The following is a 21,513-nucleotide window of genomic DNA, read 5'->3' as shown; positions in this document are numbered from 1 at the left end:
TGAGCTTACACCACTCACTTCAGCAGATACATGGGCTTATCTCAGGCCTGCAAAGCGCTTGCCCAGCGTTACTCTGCATCCAGCTGTCTCGTGCAGCTGTGAAAGTCATCTGTGACTCGTGTGGGACAGCAGCTCTGCCAGGAATTAGGACATAGAACAAACAGAAGGAGAATGTAAGAGCTGTATTTTTCTTTTTCTTTTTCTTTTTTTTTTTTCTTTTTTTTTTAGCTTGTATAAAATGGTTGAAGAAAATCCAGTCTGGTGAAGGTGTGACTGTGGGGATAAGGGAGTTTATTTTCCTGTTGGTGAGGTAGTGGTTGTTTCACTTTTTCTTACTGTGCATTCCCCATCATGTGGTTTTGGTAAGGAGCATTTAATGTGTGCAGCATCTTGATTAGTCGATACTGTGTGCTCTCTGTCTGGGGGCTGGAAGCTGTGCTGTTTGAAGAGCATTTCTTGAGCACATACAGGTTAAACTTCTCTGCTCTCCACCAACTGTATGGACAAACAGGTGGCAGAGCAAAATGCAGGGAGCTGACCTGGCTGATCCCGTTGTTGGGGGCACTGAGGCTTTCCTGTTTGTGCAGCATGCCTCTCAGATGTTCATCCCACTCCTTATGAATAAAGCACTTGGTGTTGATCTCCGGGGTTCTGGCATGCCCCTCACTGTGCAGGTTTTGATGTCTCCTCTTTCATAAAATGCATCCATTTGTAAGTATCAGAGGGAAATCTCCGTCTTTGAAGGCATGAAAATCCACCACTGTCAAATTGGCAAACACTCTTTTCTTTTTTTTTTTTTTCTTTCCTTTTGGAGCCAACAATCCATTGGAGAAATTAAAATGGTATTTATTTTCTTTTTCCCGTTCCTTCTTCCCCCCCAAGTACTTCTGTCCTGAGAGCAGCACAGGCCCTGGGCATGCTGCTTTGCAGAGCTGGGGATCACGGAATGATGGTCAGATGCTTGCCTGCTGGAGGCTCCTTACCCTGAACATGATGCAAATATTCCAAAACTGCTGAATTATAAAGCTGGTGGCAATAGCAAGCAACTTTGCCCTTGGAAAGAGGTGCCCAAATCTCTGCTAAGTGCTCATGCAGAGTCCCCGTGGCATAGAATACCTTAGGTTGGAAGGGTCCTTATAGACTATCCAGTTCCCCCTGGGCGTGTGCTGGCTGCCCCCACCAGCTGGGGCTGCCCAGGGCCCCATCCCACCTGGCCTTCATGCTCCAGTTGTGCATTCTTTAAATGGAAACTTATTTTTTTTTTCTCCTGAAGATGTTGCACACAGTTTCGTTTGCAGAACTGTTTGCTCCAAAAATGTTTTCTTTCAGGAAGCAGAAAGATCTGGGGGCACTCAGCTGGATGCTTCCTTTGTAACCAGCATGACAGCAAGCCAGAGTACTCTTAGCTAAATAAAGTTTTGCCAAAATACACATTTTTTTTTTATTTGAAGAAATATCACCAGGAACACTCAGGAAGAGGAGTTGGTCTGGACACTAGCCTGCTTTCTTCAGTTTTCTGATTTCTATTAAGCATGGGCCTGGATTGTGGAGTCTAAGGTTATGAATCTAACGGGAGCCTGTAGGGAAGATGCCAAGTGAATTTTCTGGAGTGTGAAATGTTTTGTTTCTCAACCCAGCCTGCTTGTAGAGGGATGGCACTGAAGTGCCTGCTGGGCCACCGCAGGCCAAGCAGAGATCTCAGCCTGACAGCTGTGTGCTGCTTTGTTCCTGTGGCATCTGTATGGAGCAGGGTTGTTTTCTGCTTCCAGCAGGGGCAGGTAGAGGAAAATGTTTCTAAAATATTTGAATCCTTCAGAGTTTTGTGAAAATGTTTTAGAAATACAGCTCTATTCCACGCAACCACTTTCTCCCTCTGGCTCTCATTTCCTTCTATAAGAAAAGGATTTTGTATCTGTCAGTAACCTTCCTGCAGAAGCAGTGATGCTGTTTGGACAGCTACAAAGACAGTGGCCCAAATGGGGACACGTGTCCGTAGCAACTGGGGAAAAAAAGAGCAAAAAGAGGAGGTGAAGCAGCAAGCTCTCTACTGGCTCACCCATCCTCTGAGGCTGGTGATGTAGGAACATCTTGCCCAGTGGTTATGCAAGGAGTGTGCTTGATGGGGTCCAGGGATGTCTTCTTGCCCCTGCTGTTCAATCAGAGGTGGAAGTGATGCTTCCCTACATCTAAAATCATCTGATTTGCAGAACTTCATACTTTCAATTGACAGAGTTACAAAGTCTTGGTAAGAAATAAGTGCTCATCTGTTGGTTGAAAATAAAGGGGATAAGTAGGAAAAGAAGATCTCTTACTTCCCCTAAAGACAATTGCAAAGCTCTTAACCAACACAGCTTATCAGGATCTGTGTGGACTACCTGTGCGTGCTATCAGTTGCAGGCTGATCTCTGAGTTCTTGTGTTCCTCCCCACTGTTGTGTAAAGCAGAAATTACAATAGGAATGTATCTCAAGTGTAGTCTGGAAGGGCTTTCTGTAAATTTGTCTGGGGTTTTCTGTAAATTTGTGTGTCCTTTCTTGTCTTGTTCCTCAGTGACGCAGTAGCTTCGGCTCTTGGTTATGATCAAAGTCTGAAGACTGCTAGATTTGTTTTAATATTTCATGGTTTAGAATGTCAAGAGATTGAAAACTAAGAATACATCTGCTATGTAACTAAGGTTTCTGAGGAGAGGAACGTGTTACAGAAATACTCAGACGGCCTGTAGATTTTACCATTTAATGAGAAATGAGGCTGTAACACATTTGGTCAAGCCAAGAAGGCCAAAGGCATCTTGGCTTGTATCAGCAGTGGTGCAGCCAGCCTCTTGTCCTGGCACTTGGCAGAGGTGAATACAGCCTTCATCCAGAGAGTGGCTAGCCAGCTGGATGCTCATGTTTTGTTGTTTTTTTTTTTTTTTAACATTTACCTCTGTAGACAGGATTTGACAGCTGCTTTCGTTCTCAACGCTTTGTTAATGGTTCTTGTCCATGTGAGCTGTTCTGTGTGTGTGAAGATGAGGGTGATGGCAGAAGACAGCTCTCCTCTTTGCATTGCTGAAGCCTGGTCCAAACAATTCATTCAAGCTGGAAGGGTCGGCAGGGGCTGTCGAGAGGAACAGATGGTTCTTATTCCTAAATTTACAGTGTTTTTTCCCCTTCCCCCACTCCCCACTGTCAGATGAAACGATTTCTTTCATTAATTCCAGCAAGTTCTGTAAACAGAGCGTGTAAATATATATAAACAAATGCCTGATCTGCCTTGGTTTGAATATTTGAGAGCAGCAGTTTACAAAGCTCACTCCTGCCTCTGAGCAGAGGAGGAGAAGTGGGAGGAGGAATTCAGCCATGGGTCTCCTTTTGTCTTTGCAAACCTCTCATCTGAGCTGCTGGGGTCTTTGTGGTCCTAAGGGCAGGCTGACCCTGGCAGTCGCAGCAGTATGTGGGGGATGTAAAGCCTATCTGCCTCATTTTGGGTGGAGCTGGGAACGAAATTCTCTGCTGCTTTCCCCACCTGATGTGTTTTTTGTTGTTTTTTTTTTTCCTTTTTTTTTCTGCCAGTATAGACTCAAGGCACCAGTAAGTAGGCTGATGTGTTGGGTGGGGATGGACGCTGGTCTATCCATGGTTTCATCATGGTTTCATCTGTGTGATGGGCTCACCGTGATCTGGGCTCCCTTACAAGGGCAGCATCACCTGTGCTGATATTCAGTCTTCAGCTGGTGATGATGAGCTCAGGAAGGGTCAGTGTTATTGCTTGTGCTGGTGCCTGCATAGAAATGCTGGGAAAGGTCTGCTGAGCACTGTGCGTGGTGCTCAGGTTGCTTCTGTGACCATCTGCTAGGAGGTTCCAAGGGGGTAGAGCTGGTGATGCAGACACCATTTGTGCTTTTTGTTACTGGCTTTCAACTAATAAGTTCTGCCAAATCCTGATGTTTCTATATTTCTGCTAGTGTGTTTAACAGGTAGGGTTTCATTGGAGTCAGTGAAGTGATCTGCCATGAAGCCAGGGGATGTGCTGGGGACAGGCAGGTTTTCTGGCAGAGGAAGAGGCTCTGTGGCCATGCAGAACTGGGCATAGAGTCAGGACCAGTCACACAGTCATGCTCCTGGCCACAACTCACCCTTTTTCAGGAAAAGAAAACAGAAGAGTGAAAGGTTGTTGAAGGTGCACTCTTGGCATTAAAATACTGCAGTTAGTTTCCATCAGAGGTTAACAGTGGGGTTTCTTGAGAACCACTGTTGGCATCTGTGGTTTTTAATCGCTTCAGAATGGGAAGAGGTAATATTTGCAGATGACACAGCTACTGAAGCCAGTGGTAATGAAGTTGGTAGAGTGGTTTCGGAGGTGTTTCAAAAGGCTGTAGAGAAGTTGAGCTGCTCAGCAGCATCCAGCAGGGAAAACACTCACAGACGTGTGCTCTGAGTAAGGATATTCAACCTATTCAAATAAAATTGATGGGGGTTAATTCTTAGCTACTTGGTGAGAAGCAGGCTGGAGGCTGCTGGCTGTCAGCAGCAGCACCTGTCTTCTGTTCTGGTGCAAAATAATCGCATTTGGTGCAACTGCTGCTGTCCATCGTTTTTGCTCTGTTGTTTTTGTGCTTATTATCAGTGAAAGCCCTTCATATTGCAGCCTACAGTAGAGAACCTCCTTTAGCAGGGGTTGGACTTGGTGATCTCCATAGGTTCCTTCCGACCTCTGTGATTATGTGATTCTGTGATTTTGAGTGTGTTTGTCTGTACCATCTCAACCCCTGACCTACCCAAGTCAGAAGTTGGGATAAGCTCAGTACTTATTTAGAGGAGCAAAATGTTCCAAAACGCCGAACTATTCTATTAAGCCAGCAAGAGGTTTTAATTTCCTGCTGGATAAATGCCTAATAAATTTAAGTGGTCAATTGAATACAAATATTACCCTTTGTAGGGAGAGATGGAGGCAGGGGTGTCAGTTTGGCCTGTCTATACAAACCAGCCTCCATCAGAGCCCTTGCCCATTTGTTATCAAGGGTAAGGACAGAAGTTTCTCTGACTGTCCTGCTGTGGATCTGGGTAGCGTGAAGGCCTGCAAGCTGGAGCAAGAGACAGAGAGAAGCAGCATGGGAAGGAGAAGGACAGGGTGTGTGGTTGGATCCGTCTTGGTTGAACCCCAAATAAGTATTTTGAGGCACCGGTGATGCATCTGGGGCTGATGGCATTCAACAGCTGGGCTGGGAGCCATCCTGGATGACTGCAGGAGCCTTCAGGGCTTGTGGCTGCTTGGCTGATGGCTGCCGGGGGGTGGAGGAGCTGGATGTGGTTAATGTGCTGTTTGCAACGCGTGGCCCGGTGGGGCTTCGGTGAGGGGAAGGAGAGGCTCCTCTGCAGCTGCACTGAAAGGATAAACAGGAGGACAAACAAAAATCTCAGTACACTTTGTGCTCAGTGCAGCCGTCCAGACACTGAGCAATGGACGCAGAGCAGATGCGGCCTATCTGGTGTGCGTGGTGCTGGCAGCCCTCCTGGTGCTGCGCCCTTCCCCAGCTGGCTTCAGTGCACTCCTGAATTTTAGCAGCTTCTTCCTTTCTTAGTGCTTCCCCTTTGAGAGAGGTCTGGCTGTGGCTGCCCTGAGCTGTGGTTGTGGTTTATCTGAACCGCAGATTATTTGGCTTGTTGCCCAATAGAATGCCAAAGCTGAAGATGTCCACAGCCAAGCAGCGTGGGAAGGGGGGGGAAAAGAAGTCATGGCAACGTGTTATAAAGGCCTGTTCTTGAAAGTAAACTTAGATTCTAATTTTGACTTTGAATGTATATGTGCCATCTTCAGCCTTGTAGCCGTGGATGCTCTGCTGAAGGTGACATGAATGCAAAAAGCACTAACGAGGAAATCCTTGGCAAATCTCCTGATAGCCTGACTTCAGCTGAGATATTTCCAGTTTTTAAAAACTATTTCACGGTGTGGAAAAAGAAAGAAGTCAGAGCAAGGGTACAATCAGCTCTTTGCCTAGAGGTTGCTTACGGAGCTTTCCTTATGTCATTATTTTCTTTCATATCGGTTTGAAGGTTCCCTTGTTTGTTCTGAATGGTGTTTTGTCTGAATATACTTTCAAGATTTGCAGTTAATGGTGGTTGTAGGATGGAGAGATTATCCCAGAGCTGCCCTATTGCTCCATGGGAAGTGGGAGCCACGGGAATGAGCTTCTTCTAAGGGGATTTGGTGGGGAGGTGGGAAAAGGGAGAGCTGGGAGCGTCCTGTGTGCCAGCAGTGAGCGGGGTGTCCATCCAGGCCCGGGGAGAAACCTCCCAGCTCTCATAAATGGGAGTTAATAGTGTGGTTTCATTTATTTGGGTATCGTTTTAGTGCTGATCTGAGTCCTGCCTCGAGGCTTCTGTACGGGTAGGATTGGCACAGCTTTGATTTTCTTTGCTGTAGAGATACAATTATATATAGAAACTTGGCGTAGCAAATACATGGATATGTCCATCTTCACCTCCATGGATATGTTTGTGTCGGGAGGACTTGGGAATATTTGAGAGCTCTGTCTTTTGAGGGGAACAGCTGACTCTTGGAAATAATTGATTTAAAATAAGAATCTCTGCTGCAATGTAATGTATGAGTGCAATTAAACAGTACAATGATTTTCTTCTTCTGCATCTTCATGCTCACGGCTTTACGGGTTGAAGCTCCCTGGTATGTCCATGAGGGCTGGGAACAGCCTGGCTTTGTTTTCCCATGAGTTGGGGGGAAATAGATTACCATTCAGTCCATGGGTCTGGGGGAGGATATGGACGCATTAGGCAATGTGGTTTAAATCTGAAGGCCATTACTGTTTGGGCACTTGGTTAATGGAGCGTTGCATAGTTTATGTACTTAGTGTTCCTGGGAGATTGAAATGCCCTTAAAAAGCAAATCTGTCCAACAGCCCTGTCTTTCTACAACATAAATTAAAAGGCCAAGTAACCAGATCTGGCTCGGTGATCACCTGGAGAAAATGAGGCAGAGTCTGCCCAGTGCACTGCTTTGATTTCTGACTGCATTCTGTAGCAGTGATCTCTGCCTGGATGAGAACTACCTGGTGCATACACATTTCTATCCAAACTCACTCAAATTTAGTTCTTATTGCTGCTCATGTTCACTTGACTTCAGCACTCCGGGCTTACAAATACAGGAGGGATGAGAGGAGAGGGGAATGGCAGCTTGGGGTTGATGGAGGTGGGAGGTGAAGCATGAGTGCATCCTAACATTTCCTGAAGGTGTTTCTTTTTCTCCCTTCTTCTGGTCTTTTCAAAAGTAGCTTTTGCTTACTCATGAAGTACTTTCCCAGTGTAAATGCAGGGCAAGCTGCTGCTCTGTTTCAATAACATCAGCCATTCCAGGGAAATCACCCCCACCCTTCCCTGTGCTGTCAGCACTAACAATTTTTTGTCCAGATTTGTTCATGCACATTTCAGAAATCAGTGCACATCTGGATCTAGAAGTGTTAAATGAGCTTTGAAATGACTTTTTCTGTCTTTAAAGGAAATAAAATGCACATATTTCATAAGAGGGATAACTTTCAGGTAAAAATAAGTTTTGTTACAGCCATGCAAATCCTCTGCAGCAAGACCTGGGGCTGTTAGGCTTTGGTGAAGGGAAGTCTGAGCGCATGCTCACCTCATCCACACGTTGGAAGCTCATTACAGTTTGCTCTGTATCCACTATCTTTACACTTGCTCTGTGTGTTCAGGCTTTATGACGCTGTGACATGCAGGAGGCTCATGGAAATCTTCAGTGACTTGGTTAGACGTAGGTATTAGTTTATGCTGTCAGCTGTCCTACTCTTCTCATGTCCATTTGCTGCTGTATGTAACAAAACACCTTATACTTAAAGGCCAGGGATGAAGTCCTTGGAAAGCTGTTAATGTCTAGCAACTCTTACTTTTAAGCTAAAACCATTACATTAGGATTTTTTTTTTTTCATTGTAGGGTGAGAATCTATAACAAGAAGGCCAAGTGGGTTTGGAGCTTAGAAGGCAGTGTTGGTGGTACACGTGTTTTTGATGAGAAGAAATCCTCCCCCCAGTTCTCCATCACATTTGTAGCATTTCCTTAACGTGGGCAGATCTTGGTTTTGACTTCTTCCTTCTTTCAGGGGTTTATATTGCTGCTGTCACTATGGCTGATGTGTGCTGCTAATCGGCTTTTTTTTTTTTTTTTTCCTATTAATTGCTTTGTAGATTTGTGTTGATGCCTTCATTTGACATCAGAACTTGAGTGGAAAATTGTATACTTAAAAAAATATATGTTTAAAAAAAATAATCTGATGAGGCCATTGAGGAAGGGAGCCATAGATCCATCTTAACATGATAAATGTATTGATTGCTTAGTGAGGTCTGTGCTTGCAAATGAGTGGTGGCAGTGTCTAAGGGCATAGAGGTAAGAAGCTGATCTTCCTTGGTGGTGTTGAGCAGATGAAATGATTCTATTTCCAACTGAAGTAGCTTTGGTTTTCCTTATTATTAAGGAATTATTTTATTTCCTTATTATTCCTTTTGTGCTTTTTCTAAATTTTGATCCTTGTAGGCACTCTGATATTTTAATAATAGTGAAATCTGAAGATTAGCACTTAGGATTGTATGGTAGTAGCTTCCCTTGACCTCTGGATGCAGAACCTGTCTGGGTCGCAAGGAGACATGGTTATTCAGTAAGGTCAGGAAATCAGAGCTTTGGGAGAAGCAAAGCTGTCCTTGTTGTAAATGATTGAAGAGTGGGATCCTCTTCAGCTCTTGGGATATGTGTTGGTTGAGGGAGCCGCAGGTAGGTTGTGTTGGCTTTGGCCACCCTACTAGAGGAGATGGTGAGAACAAAGGCTGGAGAACATTGTGTTCTTTGGGACTTCACTTTCCAAAGGCAGCAACTTTACAGGTGGGTTTAAGTGATGGTTTCTTTTCCTCCCCCCTCAAAATACTGTCCAAAGAGTTGGTGTACATACTGAGGACCCCAGAAGCAGACCCTGCTTAATGGGCTGCCACTGAAGGTCAACAGACTTAGTTGAATATGTGGTAGTTGATGTTAGGAGAGTTATCATCTTGTGCCTTTAGAACTTTTTTTTTCTTAAGGAGCTAAGTATTTATTGGTTTTACAGGCATGTTATGGCTCTGCATGCTGCCTTAGCAGTCCTAATCAGAAAATGAATTTTTTATAGTCTCTCTCCTGGAGAAAAAATACTTCTGGTAGTGTTGATTTGAGCTTCACAGCAGTGTAGCTTGCCTGAAACAATATCTCATGTTTTGACATGCAATGCAAATGATTAAACTAATTTTCTGCACAATCACCCTCTTTTAGACACTGCTACTGAAGGAAACCTTGAGCTATTCCTGTGCAGCCCAAAATCCTGTGTGTGACTGGGGAGGTCGTGGTGTGATGTCACAGGCACACTGCCTTGGGACAGGTTTGGTTGTGTGCAGGATGCTGCTTATCAATATTGCTCTCTGTGCAATAACCCAGGGGCTGCTGAGCCTCGTGTAGCCATGTGAGTGGGTTTTCTCTTTCTGGGCTTTGTTCTCAATGTGTTGCTGCAGCTGTTCCCAATCCACACTTCAAGGCAGCTCTGACTTTTTGAGCACCGTGACCCCCGACCATCTGGGAATAAAACATATTTCTTTGCAGGCTCCCACCAGCCTGCTCAGGCTGTTCTTATCGCTGTGACTGCCCCGCTGCTCTGCTCCTAACAAGGTGAATTAATGAGGGAATTACTGGGCTTCACTTGCATTCCTGCCACCAGGAACCAGTCACTAACATTTAGCTTTACACCCAGAGGCTGCAGAGCCTCTGTGTCAAGACCAGTAGGTAAACTCAGCAAATTAAAAGCCCTGGGAACAGTCCCTTGGTGTGTTAACATTTAACGCTTGGTTTCCGCTTGGGCTGTTCTAGGAAAACATGCTTTGTAGGAAACTTGTTTGACTTCTCTGCAGTATCCCAGGTGGTGGTCAGACTGCTTCCAACATCAGCTTTCTGAACCCAGGTTCGGTGTGGGTGTCTCGTGGTCTTCTGGAGCCTGACCTGAAGCAGATTTGCAGCTGGCAACCTGGGAAGCCTGGGGTTCGTTCTCTGTGAGACATCAGGAGAGAGCAGCCAGTTTCATTTTTTGTCAGTGGTGTTCCAGAGCAACCCTATTGAGTTGTTTCTCTGGGAAAAGAATAACGCTAAGCCACGCTTACTTCCCATTTTTAATGCTTTTTGATAAATTCTCTCTCCTCAGAAACAGGCCCTGCATTTAGTGCTTGTCTGGACGGAAACATGGATGGACGTGTACTCGTGTGACTGTCTTTAATGCACCTTTGTAACTTGGAGCATTTTCAGTGCCTGCACTTGATTCTCCAGATGCAGAGCCAAAGGCACATACTGGCTGTTCCCGTGAGCTGAGAACTGAAATGCAATTCCCTCTCTGCCTCAAGAGAAAAATGTTGGAAGAAGCTTTGTTTCTGACTTTCCAAAACATATTTGAAACATAAGTCAGTGGCAGGCTTTGTTTTGGAAATGGTCTCGCTCCAGCAACGGTTCTGCCAAGGCTGTTTATCCCAATTCCTACATAGCTTCACAGGCTGAGAAAGTAAAACTGGTGTGTGGGTGGCTGCTTGAAAATGGTCCTTATGGATATTGCTGCAATTTGTTTAGCAAATAGCGGTAGCTTATGCATGAGCCTGTAATTCACACAGCATGTACTAGAGCACAGTGCGATGGCATGTGGAAAGATGGGGTGGTGGAAAAAGCAGAGGCAGGAGGCTTGGAAACTCTGTGTCCTGTTATGTGACGTGATTCAGATGTGCTAGAAGTCAGTTTTCTTAACTGGTTATTGGAGAAGTCAAAACTTCCAACATCACAGAGAAAAGAGGGCTGTTCTGTCCTTGCTGGGGCAGGTGATGGATGTGAACACCAACAGTGTTCTTTCCAAATAGTTGCAGCGTTAATAATGGTCTGAGTCTGAGGAATCTTTGGCTGGTGAGTAGGAGGTGGAAGGACAGGGGTGGGAGGGAGGTGGAACCATCCAAATTCCAGAAAATTCACTGTTTTGGGATAGGAAAATGCTCGGTCTCTCTCTGGTGGTGAAGACAGCAGTGTGCTAGCTAGCCTGGATGGCTGTCCTGTTCCTAAACTGGTGCTGCTGAATTTGCAGCTCTCATCTTGTCATATAATTTAATTTTGACTTAATTAGGCTCAACAGTGCCAGTTATGTCTTTGATATCATCTGATTCAGATAGGAGCTGAGCTAGGCACTAGCACTGCTTTGGGCCATGGGCACATGAGGAGTGGAGAAAGGGCTGCCATTCAGCAGGCTGGGGAAGGAAAACCTTTAAGAGACTGTTTAATAAACCAATGGGCTGAGATTGGTAACGATGAAGGACTGAGCTGCTGGGTTGTGTCCAGAAGCAAGGGCTTTGGCAGTGTGTCTACTTGCGCACCTAAGCTGAAGCTGCCTCTGTGCTGCCTTTGGCCTGGATTGCCTTCAGCTCACCACTTGAACTTGCCCAGTCTACTTGTCCTTTAAAGAAATGGTGTTGCAGTTCCCACCAGATGACCTGATATTTCAGTTTACTGTTTGCAAGGTACTGCAACGTAGCCCAGTAATCCTGTTTTCTTTTTACAGGAAGATACTTGTTTGCCAGTTGGCTAAATGTCATGTTTGAAGAAGCTACAAGTTCGTGTTTTAGCTATCTAAACTTTTGCTGTTTGGAAGTAATTTATTTTCCAGTTGTTCTTCCCTCCATGCATCTCCACCTCTGAGCAGACAGCAGACAGAGCTGGGGCTGAACATTGGGAACATTTTCACTTACATCTCCTACTGTCTAATGGGAATGTCATAGCAGAAATTAAAATGTAATGTGATTTGTTTAGTTTTGATGCCTTTGGAGATATTTTCTCATGCAGGAAACATCTGTAAGAGATGCCTTGCGCCATTCCAGAGCTGGGAAGTATGGCCTTCATACAGCTAAAAAGTTATTGGTGGATCTCCTCACCTCCCAGTGCCACCATTGGATCTGTGGTGGGCTCTGGTGGGTAGGAGCTGCATCTCCCACATGAGGAAGACTTACCCTTGCTGTGACCTTTCATATTCATTTTGGGGTTAGCTTGGACTTGTCCAAGGATCCCAGCCCTCTGTCGCCCCAAGCAGAGGTAGCTCTGTGTTTGGGTCTGTGAATAAAATGGAGCCCTTCCAAAATGGCGTGTGCAGTCCTTGATCATCTGTGATCTGGCAGCACTTGCCAAGTGTAAAATGCCTTTTTAAAATGAGGCTTTTATCGTTTGTGCTGAAAAAGAGCTTTGAGCCTTCCTGTGTGGATAGGACTTTTGTGTTGTGCATGGTATCTCTCCAGTCCCTAATGAATAAACACAGCTGGCGTTTTTGGGAGATGGATTTAACATCTTTTCATCAAAGCTGTAAAAATACAGCGGCGATTACAGAATTCCACATCTTCTGATTTTTGTGCCGATCCGCGCACCAACTTCAGAGTGATCAAATGAAAAAATGCTTTACTTATGAGGCTGCCTTCAGCCCATTCCAGAGGAAACAAGTTTCCCCTCCTTCCCCCCCCCCTCTGGAAACTCGACTGGAACAAGCAGCCTTGATGACTTATCAATGTTGGATTATCATGCAATAATTTACCAGGCAGCCCTTTGCTGTCCGGAGCCGCCTACACGCACAAGTCAATGGTGCCTTTGTTCTGGAGTGCCTGGAAGAATGCATGACCTAATGGGGCGGTGGGAGTTCACGTTCATTCCAGCATGCTGAGGTTCCCTGAGCGTCCCTGTGCCTTTCCTTCCTCCTGCCCCATTTCAGGACAAGTGCCATAGGAAAAGCAACCTGCTTTGTCCCATCCATCACTGGTGGAGCTCATTGTGCCAAAATCTATTGTTTTGGTTGAGCACAGCTTGTGATGTGCTTGTGACAAATCCTTCAGATTATCAGAAAAGGTAAACCCTATGTTTTCTCTTGGCTACGCCATTTCTATGTGCAATACCAGTGCTGTAATAATCCTGCACAAAATTTCCCAGGGAAGCCTGGGTGTCATTATTATAGATGTCTGCTGTAGCACTGTAATAATTCCTTGCTTTCATAGAATTACAGAATGGCTTCGGTTGGAAGGGACCCTGCGGATCATCAAGCTCCTACCCCTCTGCCACAGGCAAGGCCGCTAACCTCCAGATCTGGTAGTAGAGCAGGCTGCCTAGGGCTCCATCCAACCTGGCCTTGAACACCTCCAGGCATGGAGCATCCACAGCTTTTTGTGCAGCTTGTGCCAGCACCTCACCACTCTCTCTATGAAGAACTCATTCTCCTTAAACGCTCCCTTCCCACCATCAATCTCTGTGCTCCAGGAGGGTCTCTAGAATGAGAGGCTGCCCGAAATCCTGCAGTAGTTGAGAGCAGTGCTTGGTGCAAGAAATTTACTCCTAAGTAAAATCTTGTTAACTCACTATCATCTGTCTCTTGCCATTGCTGGTGTTTCTCCTTTGGAGCTACTGAGTGCTTTCTGCCCCAAGTCTTTGGCAGCAGTGTCTGCTTGTAGCTGGTCGAGCCTTGCGCTGGGTGAGGGAACTGAGGCCAGAGTAAGGAGGAGGGATGAATGTCCATAGGCACCTCCCAGGGCCTGAGCTGGCTTCTCTTCTGGCCACGAGCATGGGGCAGGTCAGCAGGAGGAAATGCCAGGGAGCTGCTGGCCCTTACCTTGTTGCTGTGAAATGGAAATGAAGGCCAGTCGAAAAGCAATAAATGTGAAACAGGAGATAGCCAAAAGGGAAACATTCAGAGCAGGGTTTAACTGTTTCATTACAATTCTGAGAATTTTGCTGAAAATGAAAGTGCAGGAAAAACTCTTTGCCCAGTGCACGTTCTCAGATGGAGTTATTTTCTCAGCAGCAGAACTTAGCAGCGGCCGTTTAAAGCTTGCTGTGAGGAGGCTGCAAAGTGGAGTCGCAGACAATAAGGAAGGGAGCGGGAGTTCTTCCTGGGGCCATGGATGTGAGCGGACCGATAATGAAGGAGCCAAGTGTCGGTCGGGGCTTATCTCAAAGGCATCTGCTCACAATCCGGTGCTTGTAGTGGCTGTGCCAGCTGGCAGGATGCTTTCCTGATGTAAATCATCCATCCCTTCTGAGGAGCCTGAGCACAAGGAGCCCTTTTGTGAGTAGGCATGAATTCTTAACTTGGAGGGGAAAGGGAGGAGTTTCTCATCCAGATCTAAACAGCATTTACTTACATTTTCCAGGCTATCTTTATGGTGCTCGGTGTGGTGTGCTTCCTGCTGGGGTGCAGGAATGATGACCCTACTGATGTCTGCCCCCTGGCCCTGGGTGTTGTGCTTGGGCTGACAGCATGGTTGGGTTGTAGGGGATGGTGTGCCCTGCATCCGACACTGCCAAACAGCTCTCACCATTATTGCTGCCTTCTTTGAATCTGTAACAGCAGAGCTGCCTTGGAACCACGTACATATTAATGTGATTTTCTACATCAGCATGCACCGTAAGAAGGGCTGGTTGTTTTTGTCACCTTGCCACTTGCAGGTGGACATCTTCCTGTGCCAGAAGGGATGCTGTATGAAAACACGAGGCTTGTGTTTTTGTGCTCCAGAGGCATACCAGGTTGCACTCCCAAAGTGCTGAGCTCATGATTGCTAATTACAGTGCATCATCTTTCTGCTAATGACCTTCTTTAAAAAACACATGGAGCTCTTCCTGTAAAATAGATCTGCTGCTTCTCAGTACACAGGGATATACATCAGATGCATGATGCTGTTAGATGCTTTAAGGCCACAATGAGATCAAAACAATTGTCATTGTCTAGGAACAGAAGAGCAGTGACTTCTCTCTTCAAAATAAAGTGTTTAAAGCTGCTTTTCACCTCATTACTGCTGTTGATATTCCTTAGAGTAACAGCAACATGTATTTATGGAGCCCTGCAAGACCTGGAAGCCTTATCTTTGCTAGGAAAAAGGCTGTGCAGCCTTGAAGAGTTTGCAGGCAGGCTGCTAAGCACAGCTTTTATGTTCAGTATAAACAAGGGGGGGGGAAACGTGTTTCAACACTGTGTCAGCTGGTCTTGGGTAAATGCTATTGTTCCTGCAGTATTTACCCATGGCAGGCTGTTACAGTGCTGGAGCACAGCCTTGCTGTGTGCATTAACTGCATTCCAATGTCATGCCATTAGCAGGGCTTCTCAAGCAGTCATGCTGCCAGCTAAAATAAATGTCTTTTCACCTGGGCTGTGCACTTGGACAAGTTTCCAGTAAGTTTTCTTTGGCCTGTGGTGTAAAACTGAAGATGAAGGAAGCGTTCTTTCAGTTTAACACATGGGTTTCTATGGAAAAATGTTTCTGTGCTGCTCGGAGCCTGGTTTGCACATGCTGTGCCTTTAGCTTGGGTGATGTTTTTTGCAAGGAGCTGCAGGAGAGCTCTTTGGGAAACAGAGATCATAATCCAGTTAGTTAGAGTGGAGATGGGAGAAAAGCCAGCAGGTTGTTGGCATGAGGTGGTGAGGGCATGGATTTTAGCTGGGATGCTCCTGCACGCTTTGATTTATTTCTTGATAGGGATGTTCAGGCTGTGAATTGGCCTTCTGCTGGAACAAAGTACAAATGGGATTACATCTCCTGCTTGCTTGGGTGGTGAGAGGAAGCTAAGCCTTTGCTGTACAATGGTAAGTATTGATAGGAAGAATTTCTGGCCTTCATGGGATCAAGTTGTCATTGACAGTGAGATAAATTCTCACTTGTTGCCTTCTGTGTGTAAGAAGATCACATTGAGTAACTTGACTCTGAACCAACAGTCAGCTGGAACAAAGCAAGAGCAACAGATCGTTAATGTCTGACTTCCAGTCTTGGGCTTAGCTCATCCATAAGCTCACACACTGTATGAGTAGAATAGTAGGAAGTGCTGGGGGCCTTGTATCACTGTGATGCTTCAGGTTGGTGGGGGAGTCATTCATTAACTTCAGATCAGAGTCTCACTTGCATAAAACTGGGATGATTGGAGTAATGTTAGATGTGAAAGAACTTAAATTGGAGGCGTCATTTCATTGCAGTCAGCTTTTTGCAGATGCGCTTTAGGCCTATGCTATTCCTGTTGCCTTGTGCTGCCTGTCTGTGCAGTGAAGCACTCTTGAGCAGGTGCCAAGTCTCCTGATAAAATTTAATGTGGTGCCATTCATTTATTTTTACAAACAGGGGTTAAACCTGCATAACTCCTACAGCAGAGGAAGCCTGTGTCTTGATCTACTGATCCTCTGAGCAGTTGGTTTATGTGTGTAGGAATGCATGTTCAAGTCACCAGAGAGAATCCTTTTTGGAGGATGGTGTGCTGTTGTCTGCAGACCTGTTGGGAGAACAGAGGGAAGGGATGTGGCTTTGTATTTATCCCATGGCTAGCATGTTGCACTTCAAACTGAAGAATGTCTTGGCAACTTTAATCATAGTTTCCAAGAAACTTGAACCTTGCTTTGTCTTTCCCAGGGAATATTTAGAAGGGGATGTCCTCAATAGTTCAGTGCTGGAGGAAAGACATCATGAGTACTGGAAAGAGTTGGGACTGTTTCTCTGTCTGAGCACGGGGAACTCTGCACTGTGACTCTTACCTCTGGTTAATAATGTTTCTCCAATATGTATTTTTGGAATAAATATCAAATTGCATGATTAGCTTAGACCTGGCCTTAGATATACACGTGCTGTTTGTGCATCTGTAACTGTTCATCCTTTTGGGATAAGGATGTAATCAGTGATGCCTGCAAAAGAGAATTACAGTGCATTAGCTGTGTGTTAAGTTGTGCTGAAATCCATGGATCTGTTTATTTATCTCTTCAGCCTTCTCCTTTACCTTTGGTTCCTTCACCTTGTCTTTGCTGGGAAGTACAGTGCTTGTGGTACTGGAAGCTGCCCATCCTGTTGGATGGAACTGGAGATCTTCTAAACCTGAACCTTCGTTGTGAGTTGTTTCTCACTCCGTTGTTCCATCTCCTGCAGGAAAGGCCTTTGACATCACATACGTGAGACTGAAGTTCCACACCAGCAGGCCAGAGAGCTTCGCCATCTACAAACGCACACGGGAGGATGGCCCGTGGGTGCCCTACCAGTATTACAGTGGGTCCTGTGAGAGCACCTATAACAAAGTCAACCGGGGCTTTATTCGGACTGGGGAGGACGAGCAGCAGGCACTCTGCACGGATGAGTTCAGTGACATCTCCCCCCTCACTGGGGGCAACGTGGCTTTCTCAACGTTGGAGGGACGTCCCAGTGCCTACAACTTTGACAACAGCCCTGTGCTGCAGGTACGTGAGCAGGACTGGTGTCTGTCAGATGGTCTGAGCTGCATCCTTCTGTTAGCTGTCCTGGATGGCAGCTTTGGGGGCTGGACTGTTCATACTTGAGCCCTTGTTCATACTTGAGGACCACTGGACAGGTAGGGTGGGTGGGGTGATCCAAAGAAATGTTTCTGGAGAAAGAATGGAACTCCATTGTATGCAAGTTTAAGGTAAAACAACAACAAAGAAAATGTCAGTGGTATCAAAGATGACTTTTCATAGACACCATGGAAATCTTCAGAGAATGGATGCTTACCTCTGTCAGCTTAGAAAGCAGCTGCAGCATTTTGCTGTTGTTTCAGCTATACGAATAGGGCCTGAGTCTGCTATGAGGCATCTTCATGTATGTTTTGAGCACAGAAGATCAAGAAACATAGTATATGATTAACAAGTGAGGAGTTGTTTGAAACCCTAACTTTCTGCATTACATGTATGCTGAGGCAGGGGGAGCGTGATTTTATCTACCTTTAGTTTCTCTTACAAAAGGCTTAGATAAGGGATTTGGTCAGGGGCTTTTTGTTCTTACCATTCATGCTGCTGGCTGGGCAGTGCTCTGGAGCATACTGGGGGCACCAGTTTATCCGGTTTACTTGCCATTTTCTCCATGGTCATCATGCAACAAAGAGCTAAAGCTGTGGAATTTGCCCCAACAGGGCTTGTCTCCTTCTTTTAGGAGCTCCTCCCTCCCTCCTCTTACATTAGCAAGGCAATCCCTGATCTTCAGTCAGTGGACAGAAAAGCAGGATCCGGTGGGGCTCAGTTCTACAAACAAATATAAAGATAAATGGGAGAGAGAAAAACTTGTGAAATGGAAAAGAACCAGTTTGGCCACCTTATTCCTGCAGCTAGACCTTGTTGAGAGTGGTTTCTAGTCATGAATGTGAACAGAAAAATTTCCAGTTGGTGATAGAGTTTATAATCCTCTAATAAACTCCCTGTAGGGAACGGAGACCTGACCACTGGTTTCCTAAAATACATACAAGCCTCTGGCATTGATTTTGCAGAACTGAAGTAAATCTGTGTTTTGTGCTCAGTGTTTCCATGTGTTGATGCCAGTGCTTGTAGCTCAGCAAATCTCCTTATTGTGCTGGCTGAACAGCAGCGCAGCTGCAGTGCAGTTGTACACGCCTGGATTTTTTTCCTGTACTCTTCACCACGTTTGAAGGAAAATAGGATTGCAAAAGCTGTAATAAGAGCAGTGAGATGCTAACAGCCACAGGCTGAAGGTGACATGAAATCTGGAGACTCGCTATGTTTGCTGGCTGTTGCTGGGAGAGGATAGGGAGGTACTTCGTGGAAGATGCTGTGTAAATACAAAGATTAATTCACGCCCTCACTCATCTGCCTGTCTTCTTTTCTGGAGATGTATGTCTGCAGATGAGCGCACCCTAAAGCTCTTCCCATTCTTGGTTTGCAAGAGAGCAGCCACCAGGTATGTGAAGGTAGCAGAGCTCCTTGTGCTTCTTGCAGCTGAGAGCAGTCAGGGCCCAAGAAGGCCCTGGGAAGGGGTGCAGAGAAAGGGCTGTCTGGAAAACTTATCCGTAGCAAGAGGATATGAAGTAAGGCTTCCTGGGCAGGGCTGGGTGAGCCTCAGAGGAACGGAGGGGAAGTGGTGAGGTAGGAACGTGCTGACTGATGGATGACTGCTGGCCAGACTTACGGAATGTAAATACAGCAGCTGGTGATGCGGTGCTGACACGCACTTCAGGGTTCCTCTGTGTGTGCTCTGATGGGGTTTCTGTCTGCCCTAGGAATGGGTGACGGCCACCGATATTCGGGTGAGCCTCAACCGCCTCAACACCTTCGGAGATGAAGTTTTCAATGACCCCAAAGTGCTCAAGTCGTATTACTACGCGATTTCTGATTTTGCAGTGGGTGGTAGGTGAGTAAACAATAAACCTCTGTGTTTGTTTGGAGCTTTTGGTGGGGATTACCGGAGTGCTTGACAGATGCTGATTATACTCACGTGGTACTGTTAAGTTCCTGTCTTTATTGACTGTCAAAATGCCGCAGAGTGAGTCTTTATGGAGCTCACAAATACTATACGTGTCTTCTTGAGGCTGTAAATCTCAGAGGTAGACAAGGACTGAGTGTTTTATTTCCTGATTAGCTCGATTAGTTCAGCGGTTGGGGAAGTGGGGCACAAAAAGTGACAAGAAAGTAAAACAAAGGGGAAAAAAAAGTATTTAGGAGTGCTTTGTTACACACGTTGTTAATCCGTAGCCTGGAGTAACAGCAAGTAGGAAGTCTCAAGGTTGTTGCTTCACCTAAATGTTGGGGGCCATCTCCCATGGAGATCTGAAGCACTGTACAGTGCTGTGATTCTCTGTTCCTTCTGCCAAAACTTACTGCAGAATGCTTTAATCTTCATTTGTTGGCAATAGAATGTTTTCGTAAACAGAGTTGAGCCCAGTGGAGCGTTTCAGGCTGTTTGCAGAGAGCAGGCTGGAGACTGGGCTGCCATACCAGTCACATTGTGATCTTTAATTCCTTACTCTGACAACAGTAGCATATGGGCAGCATGTATAACTTTTCCAGGACTCCCATGAGAGAGACACTAAGGAGATGTGTACTAATGTAACACCAGTACTATTTTTGCTTCTTCTGCTTAGTTTATCCTGCTTTAGTGGCAGATTTCAGAGGGAGGTGGGTTGGCATTCTTGCTTTTCTGTGCACTTGCCTTGAGGATGCTACACCTGCTTGTTCCACAGGATTTGTATTATCAGTTTTGTTGTAATCTTACACCTTCTGAAATACACCTTGTCTCAAGTTTTTATATCTGGGCATTTTCTGGATTGCTCCATGGGAGACCTGGATCTCTGGATTTTAAACACCCATTCTTTGTTTCTTAACCAGATGCAAATGCAATGGCCACGCGAGCGAGTGCATAAGGAATGAGCTTGGGAAGCTGGTCTGCAACTGCAAGCACAACACCTTTGGGGATGACTGTGAGAAGTGCCTTCCCTTCTTCAATGACCGGCCGTGGAGAAGAGCAACAGCAGAAAGTGCCAACGAGTGCTTGCGTATGTGTGTCCACACACCTGGCAGGGCGAGTGCTTGAGGGTTTGCTCCCCGGGCTGTTGAAATGGCCTGGTTTTAAGTCTCTGTCTCTATCCAAAGCCTGTGTGATTTGTGCTCCCAAGTTGGAGATGCTTCAGATCCCTCTTAGTGCCCCTATAGAAGTATCTCAGGTTTCTGAGAGCATTAAATGTTTGTTGGAGATTCTGGTGTTATCCAAACTCACATCTGCCTACATTTTCAAAGGAAGGAGACCCAAGCCTTCCTTAGAGGCAGGCCTAAAACTGGGATGACCCAATGCTGTGTTTTATCTGGCATTTCAGCAACATGTCTTGCGAGTTCTCTGATGAAGCATAGGGTGGTAGATGGACTGTTACTGCTGTTGTGTCAGCAGAGGCGTTCAGATTCTCCTTGGGGATCTGCATGCATAACGTGCTCTCAAAACAGGCTCAGATTCCTATCTCAGAGTATATGCTGATGGGAAAGTAGAGCAGAGTCCATTTCCTTGTGCTGCTCGGAGCACATCCAGATCTTTTGAGGAATGTTGCCTTTGGTTTGTCATCTCTGTCCTGAAGGAGCTTTCTGCTGTGTCCCTGGGAAGGAGCATCTCCCTTCTGGAGAGAGATGGGAGCAATCTTTAGGAGAGAACTTTACCACAAAACGTACCAGTTCGTACTAGTAAAACAAATGCATTTAGTTTCTGGAGTCTGACTGCCTTTTAAAAAGCTCATTTAGTGTTCCCTGATTTCCTCTTGGATTTGGATTACTGTCTTTAGTTACTTCTAGACTATTTCATCCAATTTCAAGACTATTGCAACAGTTCTGGGCTGCAAATGGAAATGTCTGGGACTGAATGCCAATTTATTTTTCTTAGTTTAGTGTTGCAGCTCCTGGTAGTTTACTTTATGGGGAAGCTTTTTCAGACAGAAAAGCTTTCTTCCTGTCTGACCTCGGTGTGCACTGATGGTTCCCAGCTGGCTGTTGGAGACCTGTGGCTTCCCTTGACAGGATACTGAAGCCCGGCCCTCCCTCTCCACAAGCAGAGGGAATTTGGGCTCTGCCTGCTCCCAGGAAGAAGCCCTTCTCACAGCTGGATGTCAGCCCTTGCTCTGATCTTGCCATGTGTGTTTGCGTGACTGGAGTCGGTGGTACTGCGTGGGATGGGAGGGCACTGTGTGGGCTGGAAGTCACCAC

The 21,513-nt window shown here is 45.8% G+C and overlaps 1 protein-coding gene across 1 annotated transcript in view; it reads left to right on the top strand.

Moving 5' to 3' along the window:
- LAMC1 (laminin subunit gamma 1) overlaps nucleotides 1–21,513 on the top strand; it is a gene marked incomplete at its 5' end in the record, with an annotated part of 50,164 nt that overhangs the window by 10,150 nt on the left and 18,501 nt on the right. Inside the window, 3 exons of the mRNA XM_042819417.1 lie at nucleotides 16,964–17,268; nucleotides 19,053–19,183; nucleotides 20,158–20,324. Coding sequence (XP_042675351.1) covers nucleotides 16,964–17,268; nucleotides 19,053–19,183; nucleotides 20,158–20,324 — 603 coding nt within the window. The remainder of the gene's footprint in view (nucleotides 1–16,963; nucleotides 17,269–19,052; nucleotides 19,184–20,157; nucleotides 20,325–21,513) is intronic.

This window comes from Centrocercus urophasianus, unplaced genomic scaffold, assembly GCF_019232065.1.
Source record: "Centrocercus urophasianus isolate 14NV4802_14NV808 unplaced genomic scaffold, USGS_Curo_1.0 seq_18, whole genome shotgun sequence".
Lineage (NCBI taxonomy): Eukaryota > Metazoa > Chordata > Aves > Galliformes > Phasianidae > Centrocercus > Centrocercus urophasianus.
This window is presented reverse-complemented; position numbering and strand designations above follow the sequence as displayed.